Below are 24,803 nucleotides of genomic sequence, written 5' to 3' on the forward strand. Positions count from 1 at the left end.
CTCACGCCCAGCCAAGGGTGGGGCCTGTTGGCTCTGGCTGTCAGGCTGTCGCTGGGCTCCACCAGCTCCCAGGGACCTGGCGGGCACCTGCCTCCCCACCCCCTCACCCATTCTCTCTCTCTCTCTCTCTCTCTCTGGGGCCCTATCTTCCCTTATATGGTGAAGGCAGTTCCTAGAGGAAGGGGGGTGGTAGGGACAAAGGTCGCTCTCCTGCAGCCAGCTTGCCACAACTCCCAGAGACCTCCCAGGTGGCAGCTGCCTCCCCTGGACAGGTAAGTCAACCCTGTGGGACACTGGGACAGCAGGCTGTGGGAGACGACAGGACAGGGGTCCTGGCTTCTCCCTGGCAATGTAGGGCCTCCTTAGCACCCTGGAGCGGAGGTGAGGGAGGGGCTTGGCTTTCAGGAGCGTCTGGAAGGAGCAGGAAGCACACTGCGGCTTCCTGGGCCGCCAATGAAAGAATTTTTCAGTTTCCACTCTAGACAACTGCTCATTCAGAGGCGCACCTGATGCTAGCTTCACCTCAGGTGTCCAACCATCCCGATTGCTCTGAATGGGGACAATCTGGAGACACGGGACTTTGAGATTTAAAATTTGGACACTCCTGGGCAAACCAGGACCAGTCACCCTGACCTCACTCTGCCTCCCTTTCCCCTGCCCCACCCCATTTCTCTGCCCATTTGTTCTTTATCTGAAACCATTTATTTCTTTGTGCTACCATTCCCCGTGACACTGCTGGGGCCTCGGCGCCCTTGGGTCCTCGGGTGTGAGCAACAGCCATCAGCAATTGAATGGACAAAGGCAGAGAGAGGCAGGGGGCTGGTGACTGGCAGGGCCCTTTTGGCCCTGATCCATGCCTGGCCCCCCAGGCGTGAGCTTGTGTCCCATCTCCCCTCCACCAGGACCCACTATCTGGCCTTACCAGCCATGGTGGCTGAAATGGGTGGGTAGTGGGGGAGGTAGAAGCCAAGTCCAGACCAGAATCCTGGGACATCTGTCCACCCCTTCCCAGAAAGCCTGTGAAGGCATCCCAGGTCTGGAGGGACAGAATCTGCAGGCTGGGACGCTGGGGGTGTCCTCTCTCCCCGCTCTCCTGGGCTTGGGGAAGCAGGAGGCTGTCCTGGGTTTTAGGGCCTGCCGTATCCCTGTCTAGCTCATAAGAGCATGACTGGGGACTGAGAGCAGTGACAGTTCCCCACAGGTCTCTGAAGCTGGAACACTGAAGACAACGGGGAGGCAGTTAAGCAAGGAAAGATGGGACCTGGGGGAGCAGGAGCCCTATCTCCCGATAGGGGTCCAACATGGTCCACCCCTTCCATTCCATCGTTCTGACTTTAAGCCCTGGGAACATTTGTTGAGCATCTACTATGTGCTAAGAGCTGGGGAGCTACACAGATGACACTGTTTAGGTCCTTGACCTTGGAGACCTCAGACTTAGAAACAAATCCTTTCATTACCATGTGGTCAAGGGGTCAAGAGAGGCATGGGTCCAGGGTGCCTTGGAGCCCCTGGGAGGGGCCCTTGGTCTAGCCTGAGGATTCTGGGAAGGTCTCCTGGAAGAAATAAGAACTAAACTGAGTCTAGAGGAGCATGTAGCATTTAGCCATGTGAGGAAAGGTGGGGAGGGCATTTGGTAAAGGGAAGAGCAGGGGTAAGGACATAGGCGGAGGGGGAGAAGCAGCCTGGGAGGACCAAGGCAAGCAAGCAGTCCAGTATCACTAGAAGGCAGCGAGTGAGCAGAGAGAGGCAGGGGGCGCGTTGGGGGCAGGCTGGAGAAACATTCAGGTGGACAGAGGGGCAGGAGAGGAAGGGGTCCAGGGTGTTGCACAGGTAACTGACTTTGGGGCATGGGAGGAAAGGTACCCTTCCTCAAGTAGGAGGCAGAGAATACTGGGGACCAGAAGGGAGGGGGGCAGCCAGCAAACTCCGGTTGAGGGACGAGGCAGTGCATACCCAAACCTGGGGCCATGCTGTGGGCATGGGGGGAGTGAGGAGCCCATAATCCTCCTACCAGATCAGAAGCGACAGCCTCTCAGGGGAGGGCTCACCCGGGCTGGGGTGCAGAGGCATCTGCTCGGACCAACACGGATGAAAGCAGGAGCTGTTGGAGAGCATCTGGGAGGGTAACTTTGGAGCATGAGCTCACCTCTCAGAGCCACACCCCTCAGGATCCCCTTGCCCCCCACCCCAGTGGAGGCTCCCACTTCCCAGTTCAGGCTGCAGGAGGTCCCGAATCCTGATTTTCCTCTAGGGAGGGAGGCTTATCCAAGTCCCTGCTCCCCCAAATCTCCACTCATCCAATGGGCAAGAAGTGCCTCCTCCTGTTTACTGTCAGTTCTTCTTGCTGCTCACTCCTAGGATCAGAGCATGTCCCTAGAGGTCATCGAGTTGACCTGACCCTCCCCCCATTCCTAGATGAAGAACTGGGACTCATGTTCATTCAGTCGGGGAGTGCCAAAGAGTCTGTCTCGGAGAACGGAAGATGTAGACCAAGGTGGAAAATGAAGTAACACAGAAAACCTTTTTCTCCTTTGTACGCAAACTGGTCCTACTGGCCCAGGAGTCCTGGGAACCTGCGGTCTCTGTGGGTTGAGAAATGCCTCAGAGAGGGGCCATGGCCCACAGGGGCACTGGACAGGACCCAGGCACCAGGGGTTCCAACAAACACAGTGCTGGTGACTGGACCTGGTCCTCTGAGCTGCCAGAGGGGGTGCTAATCAGAGGCTGGGCAGGGAGACCTTGCCCCAAACTCCAGAATGACAGGGAGAGAGATCACCCACCCCTCAGGACTCAGAAGAGGGTGTTTCCCAGCAGTAAAGGACCAGGTCATCGTTCTGAGAGGTGACTCAGAGTCAAGGTGCCATGAGAGATTAGATAAGGAAGTTCCAGACTGTCAGCATGGGAAGCCTGACCCTTGGGGCCACATGACCTTTCATTTGTTGGTCATCAATCCCAGGAGCATTCAAGGAGTCTTCTTGGAGGGCAACTCTGACAGGTTGTGGCAGGCTGGGGTGGGCTTGGTGGGGAATGGGGGTGACCTTCAGCTTGACAGGGAAAGTCAGGAAACCAGGGATGAGAGTAATGGGGGACAAACGGATCTCTACCCTGGCTAATATCAGAGTCTCGGGGAAGTCTTTATTTTAAAGATTTTACTGTGTATTTTAAAGAGAGACCAACCAAGTGGGAGGGTTAGGGGAGACGGGGAGAGAGAAAGAGAGAGAGAATCTCAAGCAGACTCTGCATTGAGCATGGAGCCCAACATGGGGGAGATCATGACCTGGGCCCAACCAAGGTTGGACCCTTAACCGACTGAGCCACCCAGGCACCCCTCTCTGGAAAGCTTTAAAAACACCCATGACCTGCTTCCCAAAAGGCAGCAAATAAAGTACCTGTGCCTGGGCCCCACCCAGCCTAATTAAATCAGAGTCCCTGGGGATAGACCTGAGCATCATCAAAGCACTGATATTGTTTAAAAGCTCTGTAGGTGATTCTGGCGAGCCCCTGCAGCAGGGCACAGAGCCACAGGTAAAAACAGAATGAGCCGTAGAAGATACCATAAAAGAAGCTTGGGGAGGAAGGTTTCTTTCAGCTCAGTGGGTGAAGGCTGGTTCACACAGGGAGAGTTCACTCTGTCAACCACCCATCCATCCACCCACCCATCCATCCATCCACCCATCCATCCATCCATCCATCCATTTACCCACTCTGCAAAGCGCCCCCATGGTGTTAGATGCTGGGGGTTCAGTACTGAGTATTGCTCAGTATGGTCTCTGCCCTTGTGGGGACTAGACCTTGAGCACCACCACAACAGTGACCGCGAGGGGTGTTTGGGGATAGCTAGGAAGGAACATGAAACTGCTGCATATACTTTTTCCTATCATGGTAAAATACACATAAGATTCATCATTTTGACCACCTTAATGGACATAGTCCGGGGCACTCAGGACATTCACGATGTCTGCTACAACCAGCGCCACTGTCTAGTTCCAGAATTTTTTCATCATCCTGAATGGAAACTCTGTGCCCACTAGCAGGCCCTCCTCTGCCCCTCCCTCCAGCCCCTGACAGCCACTGATCCACTCGCTGTGGGCATGGATTTGCCTGTGCTGGATTATTCATATAAAGGGACTCACACAACACATGGCCTTTTGTGTCCAGTTTCTTTCACAAAGCCTAATGTTCTCAAGGGCCATTAGTGTTGCAGCCTGTATTAGCGCTTCGTTCCTTTTTATGGCAGAATAATATTCCCTTGTGGGAGAGCCATATATATATATATATACATATACACCATCTTTTGTTGATGGATATTTGGGTGTTTCTTCCTTTTGGTTATTGTAAACAGAGCTGCTATGAATCCCAAATGCACGTTTTGTTTGAACACCTGTTTTTTCTTTTGGGTGAATACCCTTTGGGGCCCTTATTTATTTATTCTTTGTTTTCCTTTTCTTTAAGCCTGCATGATTTTTTTTTTTTCCCCAGCCAAAGGATTAGAAAAATTGTTTGGGGCTAAAGAAGGGCCTTGAAAGGTAGGTTGAAGTGTGGGGGGTTAATCAGTTAGGTAATAGGGAGTCGGGTAGGGGTTTGAGCAGAAGAGTGACAAGATCCGAGTGTGGTCGGGGGAAGACTGGAGACTCTGCCCTCAGCCAGCTGGGGCGGGGGTGGAGTGCCAAGCCCTCGCCTCCCCAAGTCCCTGAGCCCTGGCCTCCCGCTGGAGCTGTCTGGAGGAGCTCTCCAGGCCTGGGATGGAAGGGCAGCGCCAGATGCACCAGAAGCACCTTCCCAGCTTCTCAGCCCTTGCTCCCTGTCCCCTAGGCTCCTCCGCCATGACCAAACTGAGTGACCAGGTCAAAGGCTCCCTCAACGTCACCACCCCAGGGGTGCAGATATGGAGGATCGAGGTGAGCTCTGCCGGGGTGCTGGGGGCTCTGCAGGCTGGGGTGGACTGAGGGAAGGGAGGACCCTGAGGTTACTCTGCCTTCCTGGGGCGCAAGCCCCTGGTGCCTATCCCCAAGGCTGCCTTCCTCTCTTCTCAGACCTCCTCCTACTATCCTCCTTTTCCTCCTCCCATTGTCACATCCATTCTTTGGGTCAGCTTCCTCAGGCCCCTCTCCTGCTGGTTCTCTGCCTCTCCCAGCTCTCCCTGGGGTCAAGGGCAGCAGGAGAGCTGGGGGTTCTGGGGGTGCCAAGATGGCCCCTCTGAGCTCCCTCCTCTCCCTAGGCCATGAAGATGGTGCCTGTTCCTTCCAGCACCTTCGGTAGCTTCTACGACGGTGACTGCTACGTAGTCCTGGCTGTGAGTGGTGGGGCGCGGACACGGGAGAGGCTGAGCTGAGAGCAAGGGCCTCTGTGGCATCAGGGAGGAAATTTGAGGCTGAGGGTGGGGAGAGGAGAGCTGGCTGGGCTTTACCCCTAGCCAGCATTCCCCAGGTGTGCCCAGGGGCCCCAGCCTTTGGTAGCCCTTTAGCTCGCCCTGCCCTTGGCTCCCTGAGCTCCCACCAGAGGTGAACTTCTTTGAATTTATAGCCCTGGGGACCGTCTGAGCCAGTAGGACGTCACCCTACCACATTTCCGACATCCACAGTCCCCTTCGTCTCACCTTCTGGGTTTTTGCCACAACCTGTACTGTTGAAGGCATTTCTATTTGTCCTTATATTACCTCACTTTTCACATTTAAATCCACTTATTCAAAAATGTAACTCCCCATCATGATGATGATGAGTGGAAGGCAGGGTCCCAGGTCACAAATGGAAAGTAGCTCTAGAATATTTACTTAATCCTTTCCTACGCGCATTTTTACTCCCCCCAAATCGCCTCACAGGCCTCTGACCCCCCACCCCCCACACACCTCACCTTGGGAAATGCTGCTCATGAAACCAACTTATTTCCAAGATGAGAGGAGCAAGACCTCGAGGGTCTCAGAGAGTCTGTGGCGGGGCGGGGGGCAGTCCTTCAGGCTCCTGACCACCAGCCCCGCCGGCTTCCCCGCCTGCCAAGCTCACCCCCGCCCCTGGGACCCAGGTGTGTGTGAAACCTGGCAGAGCAGGGAGGCAGCAAGCAGGTGGGTCTGTGAGCCCAGGGCCTCAGGCACACCGTGCATCCCCTCTCCTCCCTAGATCCACAAGACGGGCAGCAACTTGTCCTATGACATCCACTACTGGATCGGTCAGGCCTCGTCCCAGGATGAGCAAGGGGCAGCTGCCATCTACACCACACAGATGGACGACTTCCTGAAGGGCCGGGCTGTCCAGCACCGAGAGGTCCAGGGCAACGAGAGCGAGGCCTTCCGAGGCTACTTCAAACAGGGCCTGGTGTACGGATGGGCGGCGCTGCGGGCGGGGAGGGGCCAGGGCGCGGGAGGGGACCAGCTGGGGCCTTCGGAGAGCCTCTGAGGGAGACCTACCATGGGCCTTTGGAGACTTCTGCTCTTTCCGCTTCCCCACTCCCATTTATGCTGCTGCCCCATCCCTGGTCTATCCCTCTGAGTGTCTTTAGCTGCCCCAGAGGCTGTTGTGAAAGTCTGTGCACCATGAATTTTTGCAGATCAACTCCTATTTGAACATTCTGGAGAGCTCAGTGCCAAAGGAGGCCTTCCAGGACATCGCAGCAAGTCTTCCTTCTGGCCCATGGGCAGTTGACTTGCTCCTCCATTCCCTAAAGCAGCACTTTCCACTAAACACTCTGATTGCTAGCTTTTCTTGAAAAGCCTAAAGTTCTGGACTCTGGGCTTTTCCTGTGGAAACACACAGTCAAGATCAAGTTGCAACTGACCAGTAGGATAGGCCAGAAGCTCTCTGCTGAGCCACAGTCCCCACCCCTCCCTTTTGTCTTGCTCCTCTTCTTCCCACACTTAGAGCAACAGCCCACCCCTTCGGGCACTGGAGCAGGCAGCTCTCTTGTCTGCTTGGGCTGCCCTAACAAAATACCACAGAATAAGTAGTTTAAACAACGGAAATTAATGTTCTCACAGTTCTGGAGGTTGGGAGATCCAAGATCAAGGTGGTCAGGTGATTGGGTTGCTGGTGAGAGACCCCTTGCTGGCTTGCAGATGGCCACCTTCTCGCTGTGTCCTCCCATGGTGAAGACAGTGAGCAAACTCTCCAGTGTCTCTTCCCATAAAGGCGCTAACCTCATCATGGAGACCCACCCACAGGACCCCTACTAAACTTCATCAAAATCTACCCCCTCCCAAGGGCCCCATCCCCGAATACCACCACACTGGGGTTAAGGCTTCAACAAAGGAGTTTGAGAGGAAACACAATTCAGTCCGCAGCACAGACACACACACACACCGGCCTCCAAGTCCTGTCCTGTCCTTCCACAAATCCACATCACCATTTGCCCTTCTTTGCGGGGCAGGGACTACATAGGATGGGGAGTGAGGCATCTAGGACTCAAACTTTAAGAAGGCTGAAGAAGGCACGCACAGGCAGGCGGAACACTGACCTTGCACTCCCATGACCCGGAGAGGGAGAGCCTCAGAGCAGGCAACATAGGCACCTGTGCCCCTCATCCTAATCTGGGGCCCCGCCCTCAGCTGGGCTGAGCCCCTGCACCTGGGCTCTCTTACGCTTCCCAGCCACTCCCTCCCTTGGGTCAACTCCCTCTCTTCTCAGGATCCGGAAGGGGGGTGTGGCTTCTGGCATGAAGCACGTGGAGACCAACTCCTACGAGGTCCGGCGGCTGCTGCACGTCAAGGGCAAGAGGAATGTGGTGGCCGGAGAGGTGAGCATCGCCCAGGGCCCTGGGGCAGGGCCTCCTGTCTCCCCTCCCAGCCTGGGCGGAAGGAGGGGATGGGAGGTGGGGATGGGAAGAGACGTGGATTGGGGCAAGTATCTGAGCGGAGGGGTCCTGTGGCCCTCCAGGTGGAGGTGTCTTGGAACAGTTTCAACTGCGGGGATGTTTTTCTCCTGGACCTGGGGAGGATTATCATCCAGTGGAATGGGCCGGAGAGCAACCGGATGGAGAGACTCAGGGTGAGCCCCAGCACTAGCCCTTTCCCCAGCTGCACTCTGCCCTCGCGTGGTCCCTCACACCCGCGCCTCTCCTGCCGGCCACACTCGCCAGACTTCTGCCAGGCCCCTCGCGGCTGACTGCCCTGGACAGTGTGTTCAAAGGTAGATCTGAGTCTCCGTGGGGGTTCGCATGTGTTCCCGTGGCTCACCCAGGAGGTGTAACACGGCCCTGCTGCGGGGTGGGCCCCGTGCCAAGCGTAAATGAGGTAGGCAGAGCCCTGGCGCTGGCCTCCAGCCGGCCCTTGAGTGGGGAGAGGAGCTGAGAAGTGAGGGGTGGGTGTGCGGCACTGGGGGTTCTAGGAAGGCTTTCAGGAGAAGGTGGGGTGGGGTGGAGAAGGCCCTAAGGCAGGGGAGAAGTGGCTGGGGTGGGGAGGGCGCAGGGTGGCGATTGCAGGGAGCTGGGAGAAGAGAGAGATCTCGCTCTGGCTCTTGGGGCATGTTCTGTGGCCAGGAGGCCGTAGGAGAGGGCTGGGGTCTGTTCCTGGTGCCCAGGAGCTCTGAAGGTCATCCTGACTTCTGAGGGGGAGTAGAGGTACGGTGGGGCTGCAGGCAGTCAGGGAGCCAGCAGCCACCTGTGTGAAGATGGGGATGGGAGAGGTGGCAGGGCCCCTGGGACAGTAAGCAGGGATCCGCTGGCCTTACCTGTGTGGCCGATGGGGCCAAGGAGAGAGAGGCCTTGTGCTTGGGTGCCATGGAGGGGACGCAGTCCCATTGCCTGAAATGGGAAAGGAGACACAGATCGGGGCGGGTGGGGGCAGGGGCGGAGGGGGATCAAGTTCAGTTTGGGGTGTCTTAAAACGGGTTATCATGGAAGTTGGGAAAGTGAGAAGAGAGGGAAGAGCTGCACTGGACAGAAGTAGGAGGAAGCCCCGGGTCAGGGGCTGGGTGGGGGCTGAAATGCCAGTCCCCAGAGCGGAGGCCATCAGACTGAGAAGGGGGAGCCAGGGTGTGAGTGTGTGTGCACATGCGTGTGAACACACTGAGGCCGTGGAGATGCACGTGTGTGTGTCCGTGCACATGCAAGCTCATGCTGGGGCAAAGAGGCGGAGCCCCCGAGATCCAGGCTTCCGCTTTTGTCCCCAGCTGTGAAGTAAAATCGCAAATTGCAACGTCAAAATGGAAGGCCCAGCAAGTACACCCCAAACAACCTCCTGCCAACAAGAAACCTGCTTTCCCAAATGGGGTTCACTTGGTGACCTCACGGGGGGGTGCAGGCAGGACAGATGTCTTGTCCCAGGGGTGCTGGAGTGGGGGCTGGGTTCTGCAGGCGCGGCTGGGGGGGCAGCTGCAGCCCCTCCCGCCTGCCCCCCCCACCCCAACCGGGGCCTTCACGGGTCACTGGGCAACTCCCTGCAGGGCATGACCTTGGCCAAGGAGATCCGAGACCAGGAGCGGGGTGGGCGGACTTACGTGGGCGTGGTGGATGGGGAGAGTGAGAAGGAGTCCCCGAAGCTGATGGAGATCATGAACCATGTGCTGGGCCAGCGGGGGTCCCTGAAGGCCGCGGTGCCCGACGACGTGGTGGAGCCCGCGGTCAAGGCCGCCCTCAAGTTGTATCAGTGAGTGTGTGACCAGCTGGGCTCTTCGTGGCCACGGGGCATCCCTCTGGGGGCTGGGCTGTGGGACCCCTGCACCCCCAACCCTGCTGTGCCTTTGTCCTGCAGCGTGTCTGACTCGGAGGGAAAGCTGGTGGTTAGAGAAGTCGCCACAAGGCCACTCACCCAGGACCTGCTCAGTCACGAGGTGCGAGAATGTGGAGACCCCCAGCCCCAGCTCCCATCCCGCTGCACGCTGCCTGGAATCCCCCCAGCAGGATCACGGCCAGGGGCTGGAGCCACTTTGGTCCCAGCAGCTCTGTGGTTGGACACCGCCCGCAGGCTTGGGCTCCCATGCGGCGTCTCTCTCTCCCCACCAGGACTGTTACATTCTGGACCAGGGGGGACTGAAGATCTACGTGTGGAAGGGGAAGAATGCTAATGCCCAGGAGCGGACGGAAGCCATGAACCAAGCCTTGGTGGGCATGGGGGTCCAGGAGGGGAAGGGACAGAAGCAGACGCAGCAGGGAGGGGCAAGTGGGGTCAGACTGGGTGTAGCACCAGGCAGAGGCCTTGGAAAGCTCTGGGCCTGACCCAGCTGGGGTGCTAAGGGTCAGTTCCATAGCCGTCTTGACGGTTCTCTGTATGTCGGGGGTCGGGGGGGAAGGCTCCAGGCAACCCGGGGGCCCCCTCTCAGGATATGAGCTCCCACCTCAATTTGGTTCAGAGAAAGGAGGGAGAAACGGCGGCTGGCCTTCCTGCAAGTGGGGAGTGGGTTGGCCAGGGGGCTGGGGCCAAGTCAGAGTTTGGGGTCATTATTAGAGCTAGACTCAGTAACCCTAGCTGGCTTGGGCTCAGCGTTAGAATGGGGGCTGGGCTCAAGGTTGGAGATGGCAGCTGCGGATTGGGGTTAGAATTGAGGTAGGCTCAAGTTTGGGATCTCTTTGGGGCTTTCGTGTTGGGACCAGAGCAGGGTTTAGCTTTGGGGTCAGCATTGGGACTGGGGCCAGGTTCAGGTTTGGGCTTGGGAACCAGGAGTAGGTTTGTGGTTGGGTCTGGTTGGGTTCGAGCTAGGCTGTGGCTTGCTTTTGGGGGCCTGTGGGGGTTAAGAGAGGGACACAGTCCCAGCCAGACCTTTTCCTTCCCAGAACTTCATCAAAGCAAAGCAGTACCCACCCAGCACGCAGGTGGAGGTGCAGAATGATGGGGCCGAGTCGGCTGTCTTTCAGCAGCTCTTCCAGAAGTGGACTCTGCCGAACCAGACTTCAGGCCTGGGCAAAACCCACACCTTGGGCTCCGTGGGTGAGGACCAGCCCAAGGCAGGAGTGGGCTCGGAGGGTGCCTACACCTGCCTCCTTGCCTGCTTCCCAGACACACCCCTTCCATGTGCGCCCCCCCCCCTCGGCTCTGGGCTCCCCCAATAGGGTGGGGGCACGAGGGAACACGGGTAAACTCAGCTGTCCCAAAAAGGGAGCTGAGAAGCACCTGTCTGTCCTTTGGAATGGGGTTGTCTCCCTGGAAACCAGACAGCGTCGGTGTCTCACCAGACAATATTTGCTGGAGGCAAGCTCAGGGCCAGGCCCCTGGAGGAAGAGGCCTCCCCTCAGGGAGGCCATGGTGAAGCCCGAGTCTCAGGGTGGGAGACGGGGGTTTGCATTGTAACTGCCACTCTCTAGCTCTGTGACCTTGGGAAGACCTCCTATCTCTCTAGCCTTGGCTTCCCCATCTGTGAAATGGATCTAAGAATTGTAGCCATCACTCAGGGCTGTTGTGAAGACCCTGGGGACCTCAGCTGCTGACAGCTGGTGTCCTGATGCCCCTCCCCCTCCAGCCAAAGTGGAACAGGTGAAGTTTGATGCCACATCCATGCACGTGCAGCCTCAGGTGGCTGCCCAGCAGAAGATGGTGGACGACGGGAGTGGAGAGGTGGAGGTATGGAGAGGGCAGGAGGCTGGGGCTGGGTGGGGTGAGGTTGGCAGAACCAGTCCCTGCCCTCTTACTGGCCTGGCAATGGCCCCAGGTGTGGCGCATTGAGGACCTAGAGCTGGTGCCAGTGGATTCCAAGTGGCTAGGCCACTTCTACGGGGGTGACTGTTACCTGCTCCTCTACACCTACCTGATCGGCGAGAGGAAGCACTACCTGCTCTACATTTGGCAGGTTAGGTCCTACCCTTCCCTGTCTGGACCAGGGCCAGCTCAGCTCCCACTCCAAGCGGCCCTCAGCTTTGAGTTGAATACCTCCAGTGATGGGGACCTCACCCCTTTTCCATCTTGGGAGTGCTTTGGCTATGAGATCCCATGGGCACAGGGTACCCCCATTCATGACCCTTGCCCCTTCTCTGAGTTCTTGGAGTCTCCCTTCCGATTTCCATGGCTTCCAGAAATTCCCTTCCTCTGCTCAAAGCACCGTGGGTTTCTGGGTCCAGATGTGAGTGTGCAGGGAGATGCTAGGGTGCTGGAGGGAGTGGTATGGTAGCCTTGGTGTTCCCCTGAGTAAGAAGGGGAGGAGGTCTGGGGTTAAGGGCGAGGTAGCAGGCGAGCTAGGGTTGGTGGGGGGCTGGGAAAGGATTAGGTGTGGGGCTGGGATCAAACGGGTCTGGGTCACGTTGGGTTTTGGCTATGTCCAGGGCGCTCTTTGGTGGGGCAGACAGTTGGGTTTGGGGCCAGGTGAGAATCAGGGATGGAGTTGTAGCTGCAGCTGGGGACGGGCTCAGGGCTAGGGCCGACTGTGTCTCCCCAGCTTCCATCGTGCTTGTCCCCAGGGTAGCCAGGCCAGCCAGGATGAAATAGCAGCTTCTGCCTATCAAGCCGTCATCCTGGACCAGAAGTACAACAACGAACCGGTCCAGATCCGGGTCCCGATGGGCAAGGAGCCACCGCACCTCTTGGCCATCTTCAAGGGACGAATGGTGGTCTACCAGGTGTGGCTGCTGGCCCGTGGCGCCTGGGAGGACCCACGATTGCGGCCCAGTGGGCATCAGGAGATGGGGAAGGAGGCCTGGGGCGGGGGTGGGGGGTGCCCAGGGGTGAAGCGCATCCTCCACGGGCAGGACTGTGTGAGGCCCCATCCCCCATGTGGTACTGGCAGTAGAAACCACCACACCATAGGAACCAGGATGCAACAGGAATGCCCAGCATGGGCAAGTCCATTTCTGTCTACACCCCCCCCGCCCCCCCCCACACCCCCGCCACCCACACCCAGTCCTCTGCATGACAAAGGCACCACAGTGAGTCTGTCCCAAGGGCATCCGTGCCTTCCAACGCAATGGAGCAGACATCTGCACTCATTTAAGAAATCAGCTGTTTCTCGATCGCCCAGGAGCCTGCAGCCCTCTTGCAAGGCCTGTGTTCCTGTGTTCCTGTTGCCAGTCTTGTTGGGAGAGTGGAGGACAGCCAGAGGCACCATGTGGTTCAATGCAGAGTGTAAATACAATAATCTGGGGCAGGCAGAGAGTTTGAGCCTGAGCCCAAGGTGGGGTTTGGAGGGGCTCTTGACATGAGGGTCAGAGTTGAGGTGCTCGGCAGAGGTAAAATGAGGGCCCAGAGGAGGGGATCCGTGACACGGAGCAGGGAGAAGCCTAGCTGAGATAAAACGGAGGGTCTGGAGAGAGCAGAGTGAGTCTGGGAGGGCAGTGTTGAGCTGGTTCTAGCTATAAACAATGGGGAGCCATTGAAGGTGTCTGAGCAGGGGAGTGCCTGCCGTGACCATTTGGAAAGGCTAGTCTGGGGATGATGCGGCAGAGGATCTGGGTGCAACCACACCCCACCCAGCCTCTCCTCCACTCTGTTCTCAGTGCCTCTTTCCAGAATCTTCCATGGTCTGTACTAAGTTGCTCCCACTGCTCTCTCTGCAGGGAGGCACCTCGAGGGCCAAACAGCTGGAGCCAGTGCCCTCCACCCGGCTGTTCCAGGTGCAGGGAACCAGTGCCAACAACACCAAGGCCTTTGAGATCCAACCCCGGGCCAGCTCCCTCAACTCCAATGACGTCTTCATCCTTAAGACCCAGTCCTGCTGCTACCTGTGGTGCGGAAAGGTGTGTGCAGGGCCTGGGGGCCTCCCCTTGCCAAGTGGGTCTTAGGGGGTCCCCAGGCCTCGGGGAGCCCCTGGCCTGTAAGTCCTTCTGGCTCATTTCCCAGCTGCCCTGAGCCAGTCTCCATCCCCCCTCACATTCACTGCCTCTATGCCTGGTTCAGTCTCTCTCATTCTGTTTGTCTCAGCCACCCCTGTCTGTCCCAGTGTTGGTCTGTCTTTGTGTCTGGGGCTCTCTCCATTATCCCCATACCTGTCACTGCCTCTGCTGGATCTCATCTTCTTGGATGTCTTCTCTTGCCCTGTAAGGAGAGCGCAGACTCCTGTCCCCTCTGTGTGCTACAGAGTGTCAAGGACAGAGGAAGGGTGTGCTTGGGGTCCTGATCCAGGCAGGAGGGGCCCTCTTGGACCCAGGAGTTCCGGGCCAGTAAACATGGTGGAAGAGGGGGTTAGCCGTGGCCGTAGAGATGGTCTCCCCCAACACAGCTGACTCCCTTTCCCCAGGGCTGTAGTGGGGACGAGCGCGAGATGGCTAAGATGGTTTCAGACAACATCTCCAGGACAGAGAAGCAAGTGGTGGTGGAGGGACAGGAGCCGGCCAGCTTCTGGGTAGCCCTGGGTGGAAAGGCTCCCTACGCCAGCACCAAGAGGTAACTATGGGGTGTCTCTGCCCCCAGTTTGCCTTTTTTTTTTTTAAAGATTTTATTTATTGGGGCGCCTGGGTGGCTCAGTGGGTTAAAACCTCTGCTTTCGGCTCTGGTCGTGATCCAGGGTCCTGGGATCGAGCCCCGCATCGGGTTCTCTGCTCGGCGGGGAGCCTGCTTCCCCCTCTCTCTCTGCCTGCCTCTCTGCCTGCTTGTGATCTCTGTCAAATAAAGAAATAAAATCTTAAAAAAAAAAAAGATTTTATTTCTTTATTTGACAGACAGAGTGTGAGGAGGGGGCCGCTTTTCGCATGATCAGAAAAAAGAGCATTTTCCTAAAAGCTGGGCCTTCCGCGTCAGAGTCCTGTGTCCTCCGTTCTTCCTCTCGACACCTTCCTCCTGCCGCCACAATTTTCTCTGCATCCTGCAGGCTGAAGGAGGAGACTCTTGCCATCGCCCCCCGGCTCTTTGAATGTTCCAACCAGACCGGGCGCTTCCTGGCCACGGAAATCCCTGACTTCAATCAGGATGACTTGGAAGAGGATGATGTGTTCCTGCTCGATGTCTGGGACCAGGTACGGTTGAGGCCTGGGGCCCTCCCTTCCCACCAGCTCAAGCCCCAGGGCCAAGAAATAGTGACTTTATGGACAGGTAAGGTTTGGCCTTCTCTTGGCTCCCTCTTTCGTCCTGGGAGTAGTACCCTGGACAACAAGAGCCTAAGGAAGAAGGAGGCAGGTAGAGAGGAATTGTAATTTGCTTTATGTGCAGCGTATTTCCCCAAAGCCCTGTTTCTTTCACGTGGCAAGAGCATGTTTTTAAGGGTCTGAGGCTCTAGAGAGGTCAGGAGTCCCGCACTGGTAGCGTCTCCAAGGAGAGGGCGTCTGTCCAACTTCTTCATGTCCCAGATGCAAAGTCAAGGCCAGATGGGGTCTGCCCAAGGTCACTAAGCTTCACTGTTGGTCACTGGAGCCTGCTGGAAACGAGGTGGAGCGTGGTGGGCCAGGGAGCACGGGAAGGTCTGCCGGAACTCTGGATTCCCCACAGGTCTTCTTCTGGATTGGGAAGCATGCCAACGAGGAGGAGAAGAAAGCCGCAGCCATCACGGCCCAGGAGTACCTCAAGACCCATCCCAGCGGCCGTGACCCCGAGACCCCCATCATTGTGGTGAAGCAGGGACACGAACCCCCCACCTTCACAGGCTGGTTCCTGGCGTGGGATCCCTTCAAGTGGAATGTGAGTGACTACCCCCAACCCCAAATCCTTCTAGCCCAGCAGGATCGTCTCCAGGAGGCTGCTCACGGCACACCCCAAGGGCAGGGCAGACTTCCGGGCTCTTCTATTCATTGTGATAGACGACCAGTGATAGATTTTTTAAAGGGGCCTGTGGGGGCCTCAAATAAAAAGGCAGACTGTATTAAGTCCATGAAGCCCTCTGGTGAGGGAAGAGGGAAGGAAGTCGATCAAAAACCCAGGCTTGTGGGACGCTTGGGTGGCTCAGTCGGTTAAGCGGCTGCCTTCAGCTCAGGTCATGATCCCAGCGTCCTGGGATCAAGTCCCACACTCCTTGCTCGGCAGGGAGCCTGCTTCTCCCTCTGCCTCTGCTGCCACTCTGCCTGCCTGTGCTCTCTCTTTCTCTCTCTGACAAATAAATAAATAAAACCTTTTTAAAAAAATGTACCAAACTTAAATAAAAGTTGTAAATCAAACTTCATAATCCTTAAAAAAAAAAAAAAAAAAAACCCAGGCTCGTGGGTGCCTGGGGGGCTCAGGGGGTTAAATCCTCTGTCTTGGGTCCCAGTCATGATCCCAGGGTCCTGGGATGGAGCCCCACATCGGGCTCTCTGATCAGCAGGGAGCCTGCTTCCTTTTCTCAGTCTCTGCCTGCCTCTCTGCCTACTTGTGATCGCTCTCTCTCTGCCAAATAAATAAATATTTATTTTATAAAATAAATAAATATTTATAATAAATAAATATTCAAATAAATAAATACTTATTTTATAAAAATTTATTTAAAAAAAAAAGTCTATCAAAAACCCAGGCTCATGACCCTGCCTTTCTTGAGCACTGGATATAGCTCAAAGCTGATGGATATTCTTGCTAAGAGTTGTACTGACCACTTGAACTTAAATTAACTAGAGTTAAACAAAATGGGGCACCTGGATGGCTCAGTGGTTAAGCATCTGCCTTTGGCTCAGGTCATGATCCCAGGGTCCTGGGGTCAAGCACTGCATCAGGCTCCCTGCTCAGTGGGGAGCCTGCTTCTCCCTCTCCCACTCCCCCTGCTTGTGCTCCCTCTCTTGCCAGCTCTCTGCCAAATAAATAAATAAAATCTTTCAAATAAATAAAGCTAAAATTAAAGATTCAATTTCTCACAAGCCCCAAGCTAAGTACACCATCGTTCCCTATGGCTAGTGGCCCCAGGTCAGAGAAAGAACCTTTCCATCGTTGTAGAAATTTCTTTGGGACAGTGTTGGTGGATCCTCAAGCCAGATGGGGATGACACATGTCAGTTCTAAAGGACGGACGAGTGTCTCCCTGGCACCTGCTTCTAAGCAAAGTGGGTCATATATGTGGACCTTACCTGAGGGACAGTAAGACTTCCACACGGTTCTCCTGAACTGGCCCTGGACAGAGGCAGAGAGCAGGTCGTCAAGGCGGAAGCCCGTGCGAGTTTTCTGCAGGAAGGAGGAAGGCCAAAGGTGGCTTTGGGTGCACAAAAGTGCGTAACAGATGATTTGAGGGAATTAGAGCTTAGATGAATTTCCTCAAATGCATTTTTTGAAAGCATTTGTTCAGGGCTTGAGGGGCTGGATTAAGTCTTGAGTATAAATTAAACAAGTCTCCAGGCTGCAAATCTAACTGTCAGAACTTCTTAAATTCCTCTCAGGGTCCCTGGGCCCAAGCTCTGGCTGCCCTTCCCTCCCCTCCAATCTGTGCTGGTTTCCCTTGCTGGCCAAGCGCCAGGCTTGGGGCCAGGCCCTGGACATATAGAGACATGCAGTTCCTCATGGAACCAGGGTTCCTCTGACTCCCTTCAGCCCTCTGCGGCAGGGACTCCTCCAGGCTCTGGGAGGAGCCCCCCATTCTCCAGGCTGCCCCTATGTTCCCCAGAGCCTCCTCGGTGGAGGCAGCGTCTCCAGGCTGCACGTGCTTCTGAAGGCGGACTCCGTCCTTGCGTGGGGCCAAGCAGGGTCTTCCTGACTCTCAGCCCCGTGGGTCCCCACCCTCACCATTCAGCCTCCTTTTTCAGGGTCCCTGCCCCAGTCCCCACCTGAGCCCCCCTCCGCCCCTTTTCACCCCAGGCCTGAGGCCAACCTTCTTTCAACCCCCTGAAAGGAAGAAAATTCTGCCATGCCCTCTGCTGAGAGCCGGGTCTAACTTGTAATTGGGTTTATGTGCAGAACACCAAATCCTATGAGGACTTGAAGGCGGAGCTTGGAAACTCCAGGGACTGGGATGAGATCACTGTGGTGAGTACGGGGCAGGCGGCTAACTGACACAACCCTGTGGGAGTTGAGAAATTTCCAGAAAAGACAGCTGGGCCCTGGGCTTCCCTTTCCACGGGGTCCCCCCACCCCCACCGGCTCAGAGAAGTGCTTCTCCCTGTTGAACTTCAAGGCCTCCAGCTGTTTCTTCTGCTCCGTGTGCTAGTCTGAGCATGCATAAGAAAGCCTCTGTCCCGGTGATGGGAGCCAGGAGCGAGGTGGGGACAGCCGGTTAAAACACGGATCCCAAAGTCCCTCTCAGTCCCCCCAATTCTGGTGCATGGAATCAGGCTGAGCCCAGGAATATGCCTGTTTTAAATGAAGAGCTAGGGAATTTGACACAGTTCGTCCACTTCAAGAAGGAATGATTTGTCTACTGTGGTCACCCCTGGGGTCCTTTCTCCAGGGGCAAACTGTGGTCTCTCAATTAGTGACCAGAACGGCACTGAGCCCATGGGCGCAGGGTTATGGGACTCTGAAAGCAAAACCTTTCCTTCGGGAAGTTCACAGGCTCACAGGGGAAGGAGCCCCAAGCAGACTCTGTAGAAATGTGTCCCGAACAAGGTTTCACAGGCACATGGGGTCATCAGCTGATGAGGCTGCTTCCTGGGCCCCACCCGCAGGCTGAGTACCCCGTGCGGCCAATAAACCCTTCTCACTGGGCCGATGGTGTAGGCAGGAAAACATGGACGGAAAGGACAAGGCTGGAGGAATTTACTGATGACAGTGTCATAACAGATAAGAGAAAGAGGGTCATAAACGTCCAAGGTGGACCTTGAACATCTGTGGGAAGCCATGGAGAGAAGTTCATAAGTCATAGAACGAAATAATCATCTCGGACCCACGGGCTCTGGTTGGATACAAACCACCAAGTTGTAGCTCACAGGTCAAGCAGGTGTTGTGCTCTGAGGAGTGTGTGTATGGGCAGGTGGGGGCAGGTACGGAAGGCTTCTCGAAGGAGATGCCCTAGAATCAGTGCCGATCCTGGAGAAAAAAGGCAGCCTGGGAGGGAGCTCCAAACCCGCAGAATGAACCAGTGGTTTCCTTTTCTTCCCTAGGAGATCACCAGCTCTAAGCTGGACACATTCGATGTGAACAGCAACCTCGTTTCTGGGCCTCTACCCATCTTTCCCCTGGAGCAGTTGGTGAACAAGCCTGTGGAGGAGCTCCCTGAGGGGGTGGACCCCAGCAGGAAAGAGGTAGGTCGGCCTCTAAGGGAAGGGTGGAGAGAGCTGGCGGGCCGTGGGCTGCACAACACTGACGTTGGTTAGGTGAGTAGGTGCTGGGGATGTGCTGGGAAACAGAGCACATCTGGTCCCCTCCTTCCCATGAGGGGACCTCTCAGTGGGGACAGAGGGTTCAAAGGACCCTGATTACACTATGATTTCATTTCAGTGATGATAAGTGCCACAAAGGTGAAGTACAGGTCCGGTGAAGGGTCTTCCAAGAAGGAAGCTGACTCAGTCCGAGGTTTCCTTCTGAAAGGTGACCAGGAACTATTCAGGCAAAATGGATTATTCCCGGAGAAGGGGACAGCGTGCGTGGAGCCCGGAGGCAGGGAATGGGCACAGAGGGCAGCGTGGCTGTGGTGTGCGGAGCCAGAGAGCAGCAGGCCGAGGGGCCGGGGGCCTAATGGAGCAGGGTCTGCTACGCCCCGTTAGGGAATGAGGTGTCTGTCCTGAAAGTGGACAGGAGCCATTATGGTCAAAGCAGGGGTGCGGCGGGAGTGGCAGTCAGGTTTATGCCTTTAAAAGACCACAATAGGGGCCCCTGGCTGGCTCTGTTGGTAGGACGTGTGACTCTTGATCACGAGGTTGTCAGTTCGAGCCCCATGTTGGGTGCTGAGAGTACTTTTAAAAAGTTTTAAAACTTAACAAAAAATAATAAAGATTTTATTTTTAAGTAATCTAGAATAGGTAGGTGGTGGCTGGGGGAGTAGAGGAAGGGGAGTGGTTTAGAGGAATTTTAGGAGGTCAAGTCAATGACACTGGATGAAGGGTGTGTGGGTAGGGGAGGAGGTAAGGGAATCATTTTTGGAGATAAAAAGACCCGGGGTCAGACTGAGCTTAGAGGGGGACGACCGTGAGTTTGGCGGTAGCCATGCCATTTGAGGTACGTGGGGACATCCGGGGTGAGGCATATTTGGTGCCCAGGCTACTCAGAGACCTGCCGGGGCAGAGACCAGCCAGCGTGCAGTCCTCCTGGTGGCTGCGGCTGCAGACCCACGTGTGTCACTTGTGCAGAGAGAGTGTGGCAAGAAGAGAGCTTGTTAAACACCCATTTCCAAAATTCACTCCCACTATAGGAAAATCCAAAATGGGTGACAAATCTAGCTTCATGGGGGGGCTGGAGAGACAATGTGCTCTGGGTATGATAAACCATAAAGAAATCTTGCTAATGAATTAAGGAATCTGTAGAAGAGAGATGCCCGATTTCTCCAACAAGTCTGTTACGGGTTTGGGCTCCATATATGTTTAAGTGTATTGTTCCGAGAGCATCTGTGTCCTGCCCTTCACCTTGGCGGCCATGTTCATGCATTCTCTCCCGGATGGACCCATCTGTGTCCTTGCCGGAACGTGGGGATGATCCCAACATACTTTTTGTAACAGTGATGCTGTGAATATTGTTTGCCCAGCACCTTGTAGTGGGAAGTGCTCCGTAAATGTAAGCTGTTATGACCGCCTGGGAAAACTGGAGGGCGGGCGAGTGACTGGCCTGATGTGACTGGCCTAGCTACGGGGCAGCCGAGGCAGAGCCAGAGCCCGGTCCTCAGAGTCCTGCCGCTCCCATCGAGTCACATGGCATGATGTGTTTCTAAAAGGCGGTGCAGCCAGTGTCATTGAACCAGGTGACTGAGAGGAGGCTGAACGCATGGTGAATTCTGACCGGGACCAACAGAATCAAGACAACCCCATCGTGGTAGACAGTCTACAAAATCTAAGATCTTTTTAAAAAGTCAGTAGTCTGTTGCTGATTTTTTTTTTTTTAAGAGATTCATTATTTGAGAGAGAGAGAGCGAGCGAGTGCAGGTGCAGGGGGGGGCAGAGGGTAAGGGAAGGGAATCCCGAGGGACTCCTCTTCTAGAGCGAAGCCCAAGGAGTGGGGCTTGATCTCCAGACCCTGAGATCATGACCTGAGCCAGAACCAAGAGTCAGATGCTGAACCGACTGTGCCACCCAGGCGCCCCAGTACGTTCTTGTGGGAGAGCTGTTGGTCAATGTTGAGTGGAGAGAGTAGGAGGGGAGCCAGCGACAGGGAATGGGGTGGGGGGTGGGTGGGGGTGCTGGGTCTGGCTGCAGGCAGTAGCAAGAGGATAATCTGGGTGTTTGAGTATCAGTGAGTAAGCCACAGAGAGGCGGATATGGGTATGGGCGAGGCCAGTAATCAGCTGGCAGGACCACAGAGTCCTAGAGCAGGACAAGAGGAAAGATACAAGTCCACTGGGATGGGCAGTTCCTGCTATCCACCTTCGGGGTCAGAGTCCAGAAGTCTCGGCCAAGCTGTGGAGCCAGCCTGGCGGGGGCCAGAGACAGACCTGGGCCTCAGCCGTGAGGGACCTGGGCCCCAGCCGTGAGGGACCTGGGCCCGGGCTCTGCTACAAACTGGTTTGGGGCAGTCAGCTCTTCCCCACCCACTGATGCCCAAACCCCTCCCCCTTCCTCTCTTCCCCTCTGCCTGGGGCCATGGGCAGGGCTCTCAGTGGACTTGAGGACAGAATGGGTTGGGGGCGGGGGAGTCAAACCTAGAGACGGAGCTTGCAGTCCACCTACAGAGGTTGTCTGAGCTGTTCAGTTACCGCCTCTCTGCAGAGCTGGATCAAACACTGTCCTGGGGCGGCGGGAGGGGGCTCGTATTGAAAAGAAACCCATAGCTCTAACTACCTTCTTGGTGCCTGGGGAGCAGAGATGAAAGCTGGGAGATGCTCTTGGGGTTCTCACGTTGAGTGTGCCTTGAGGATACCTGGCTTGCCTGAAGCAGTATCACCTGTTGGGGGGCTAAGGTCATTTCAGGCACTCCCCTCATCTAATGGAGAAAGATACAGACGCCTGGCTTAGAAAGCTGTCTTCCAGTCCTGATCTCTAAGTCAAGAGTAGAAAGGTAGAATTGTGCTAGCCAAGCTTCTATATCATTCATAGGTTGGGAGAAGCTGGTAGAAGTCACCCAAATATGTTGTTTCCTGCTCAGAATGGCCAGGGGTTTTTGCAAGTGCCCCGGCTGTATCTGCACGCTAGCTAGGCTGCTGTTTGCTCTGGGCCCGCGGTGCTGGGGCAGGTGCTGGGGTGGCCAGCCTGCTCCCGAGATCCCCAGCAAGGCGGGCCCAGGAGGGCCAAGGCCCTCCCAAGGGTCATGGTTCTCGCTAGCAGAGCTGGGTGTCCTTCCTGTGGTGACAGCAACTGGGTCTCAAACATTCAGACCTGGGCAGATTCCCTTCCTGGCTCATCTGCTTACCCTGTGGGCCAGACTTAAAGGAAGAAGGATCCTCTCGCTTAGGGTCATGGTTTACTGAGTACAGACAGATGAAAAAGATACCTTGTTTCCAGTACCCTTTCATGAGTCATACTGTTTTCATCCCCGTAAAAGCATTACAGAGAAGATTTTTCTCAAAGAGAGGAAAACTAAGACGTTCTCAAAGCTAGCGAATTCCCTAGCCAAGCGAAGCCAAATGTCCCAATTCCCTTTGCAGAGCTAGGGTGCTCTTGGAGCTCAGTCTATTTCATGCTCATCATGTTCCACGTTCAGGGATCACACTTCTTGGAGCTCAGCATGCCACCTGGCTTCTCCCCGTCTCTTCCCGGGGTCTCCAGACATTACCTGCCCTGTCCTTCAGGTGATTGCTATGCCACACCTACAGGACTCGCCTGTAAACCCTGAGGTGGGGAATGTGACCGTTGCCCTCTGGTTCCTCTTCTTCTAGGCACACCTGTCCATCGAGGATTTCACCAAGGCCTTTGGGATGACACCCACTGCCTTCTCTGCCCTCCCTCGATGGAAGCAACAAAACCTCAAGAAAGAAAAAGGCCTGTTTTGAGAAGCGAGAGCAGTTGTGGTTGGCGAGCATTTCCCTACCTTGCTTGCAGTTTTGTTGTTTTCATGACTGGTATATTAGCCCTATACTAATTTTGAAGTGAAATTTTACCTGTGAGCAACCGCTCTACTCTTCCAGAGTGGTACCTCCATAAAGAGACTGCCGTCCCAATTTCAGCTCTTAAACAGGTGGTCGCATTGTTTCGACTCTGGCGCGGTATGTCACTCTTGACCATCCTCTTCTAGAGCCTCCCTTCTTAGAGAAGAGCGAACACTCCACAGGACATCCTAATTCTGAGGAGTACTCCCTAGGTTTCCCTCCTGTAACTGATGTTTAGCCATGAGAGTGGAAGGAAGCATTTTGTGGTTTCACATCTTTCCCCAAGTAATGGCTTTTTTTTCACTGACTTAGACGAGAAGTTAAAGGGCCCTCCTTTGCAAGAGCTGAATGGCCTGGGAAAGGGCCCTGTTAGGAAGTTTCACAACACTAACCGGTCTCCAGCGACAGCAGCACACCCACTGGGTCCAGAATGGAGGTCATTTCACCCCCGGTCTGGTACTAATAAGGCAAAGAGCTTAGCTAAGGCCAATGCCGAGTTTCCAAGCCGTTATCCAGAACCTCTGCTCCCTAAAAGGCCATTTGTCGGTTTGCCCTTCCATTTCCTTGAAGGTGGAATGGTGCCGCATGGAAGTCGAGTCGGAAAGCCAACAGAAAGTGATTTCACAACCTCAACACACGGTGGTTAAGTGTCTGCAAGGATAAGTCCTTTCCAGAAATAACAGTCAAACCAACGCAAGGTTAATAAAGGCTTTAATTTCACACACACAGAAAACTCTATGCATAATTTAAAAAGGAAAACAAAAACAAGGAAAAACCGTAAAGGATACAGAGGAACAGTTCTGCTAAAACACAGATAAAGTGCCGCTCCATATGAACAACATAAAGAATCAGAATCAAGTCACTCTGAACACAAAGAAAGAAAATCACCTCACAAATAATGTGGCCAAAGCTGCCAGCAAATCTGGTAGTGGCTCAATTAGGCAAAGTGTAGGACCCTTCCTTCTGTTTTCCTCTCTATAGCATAAGTAAACAACACTGACAACAGGCCAGAGGAACTGGGATGGAAGGACAAGGTCCGAGAGGGAGGGAAACCTGGGGACAGGAGGTGTGTAGTCTCACTCCCCGTATTGCCTCTGTTCTCGAAACCGGCCAGGTCGGTGGACTGCTCTTGTTTTGGCGTCTGACCTTCTGAACCTGGGTCTTGATCCAGACCTGCATCCCCTCTACTGTTTCACCAGTGAACATGCCTATACTTTGAACCTCTTAATGTACTTTAAGAAAAGTTCAATGTTACTAAAATCAACTGCTTATACTTATACTGGCACACTTTTTATTAAAAACTTCAAAACCTCAGACATATAGCACACATGGAAAGAAAAACTTACTGTGTATAAATATGCTACAACGGAAGAGACGGCCAGAAGTCCAGTAATCAAGCATGCCGTAAAGGAGTCCGTGAGTGCGGTGACAACAGCAAAAGAATGGTCACAAAACTCTCAAGGCCTATCAAACTGTAGTTTTCCAATAAAATCTGTATGTTTTCCAGATGTTAATAAGACATACCAACAGAGACAAAATTAGGATTTTGAAGTACTGCATTCAAAAGACATCAGATGGCAGAAATCCATTAGCTTTTGTACTACTTAGGGAGCATTACTCAGTGGCAAAGCAAGATGGGGAGAAGGAAGAGGACACGCCTGTTTCGTGGGGGATACTCAACGGGATTGCCCGTGGTACCGGGTTGTTGATTTTTCTAAAAATCTCCAGATATATACAAGATCCAAATGTACTTGGGAGATCTAGCTCTGTTTTCCTGATTTAAAACTCCACCTATGGGGATGTGGGGTGGGGGGGCTGCCAATTAAAGCAAAGAGAAAAAAATAAAAGGAAGTCTGGATGACTAAGAGCATCCACTGCGGCATTTCAGAGGACAAAGAAGAGTAATATTTTTGTTTTAATATAAAGTCTTTTCAGATCAGGAATGAGTTTACAAATTTCTTTCTGTATGTTT

General features: G+C 54.8%; 1 protein-coding gene across 1 annotated transcript; it reads left to right on the forward strand.

Moving 5' to 3' along the window:
* Positions 1-200: 200 nt before the first annotated feature.
* On the forward strand, positions 201-22,934 carry VIL1 (villin 1). Its single transcript, XM_032857206.1, has 20 exons — positions 201-272; positions 4,813-4,898; positions 5,219-5,293; positions 6,114-6,310; positions 7,614-7,722; positions 7,863-7,973; positions 9,369-9,571; positions 9,677-9,755; positions 9,928-10,026; positions 10,696-10,849; positions 11,379-11,479; positions 11,568-11,705; positions 12,310-12,468; positions 13,402-13,581; positions 14,082-14,227; positions 14,652-14,796; positions 15,266-15,454; positions 17,623-17,691; positions 18,765-18,905; positions 22,622-22,934. Exons 2-20 carry the CDS (start codon positions 4,824-4,826, stop codon positions 22,733-22,735), a joined length of 2,484 nt encoding a protein of 827 aa, XP_032713097.1. The 5' UTR covers positions 201-272; positions 4,813-4,823; the 3' UTR covers positions 22,736-22,934.
* The last annotated feature ends 1,869 nt before the right edge of the window (positions 22,935-24,803 follow it).

Source organism: Lontra canadensis, unplaced genomic scaffold (assembly GCF_010015895.1).
Source record: "Lontra canadensis isolate GAN:19392208 unplaced genomic scaffold, GSC_riverotter_1.0 scaffold13, whole genome shotgun sequence".
In the NCBI taxonomy this organism is placed as follows: domain Eukaryota; kingdom Metazoa; phylum Chordata; class Mammalia; order Carnivora; family Mustelidae; genus Lontra; species Lontra canadensis.

What these genes read in the sequence shown, in the direction of transcription:
- VIL1 (XM_032857206.1), top strand. Translation starts at nt 4,824, where the DNA reads ATGACCAAACTGAGTGACCAGGTCAAAGGCTCCCTCAACGTCACCACC. An exon ending in GGAATGTGGTGGCCGGAGAG is followed by an intron (nt 7,723 to 7,862) that starts GTGAGCATCGCC and finishes GTGGCCCTCCAG; the next exon opens with GTGGAGGTGTCTTGGAACAG. An exon ending in CCCTACGCCAGCACCAAGAG is followed by an intron (nt 14,228 to 14,651) that starts GTAACTATGGGG and finishes TGCATCCTGCAG; the next exon opens with GCTGAAGGAGGAGACTCTTG.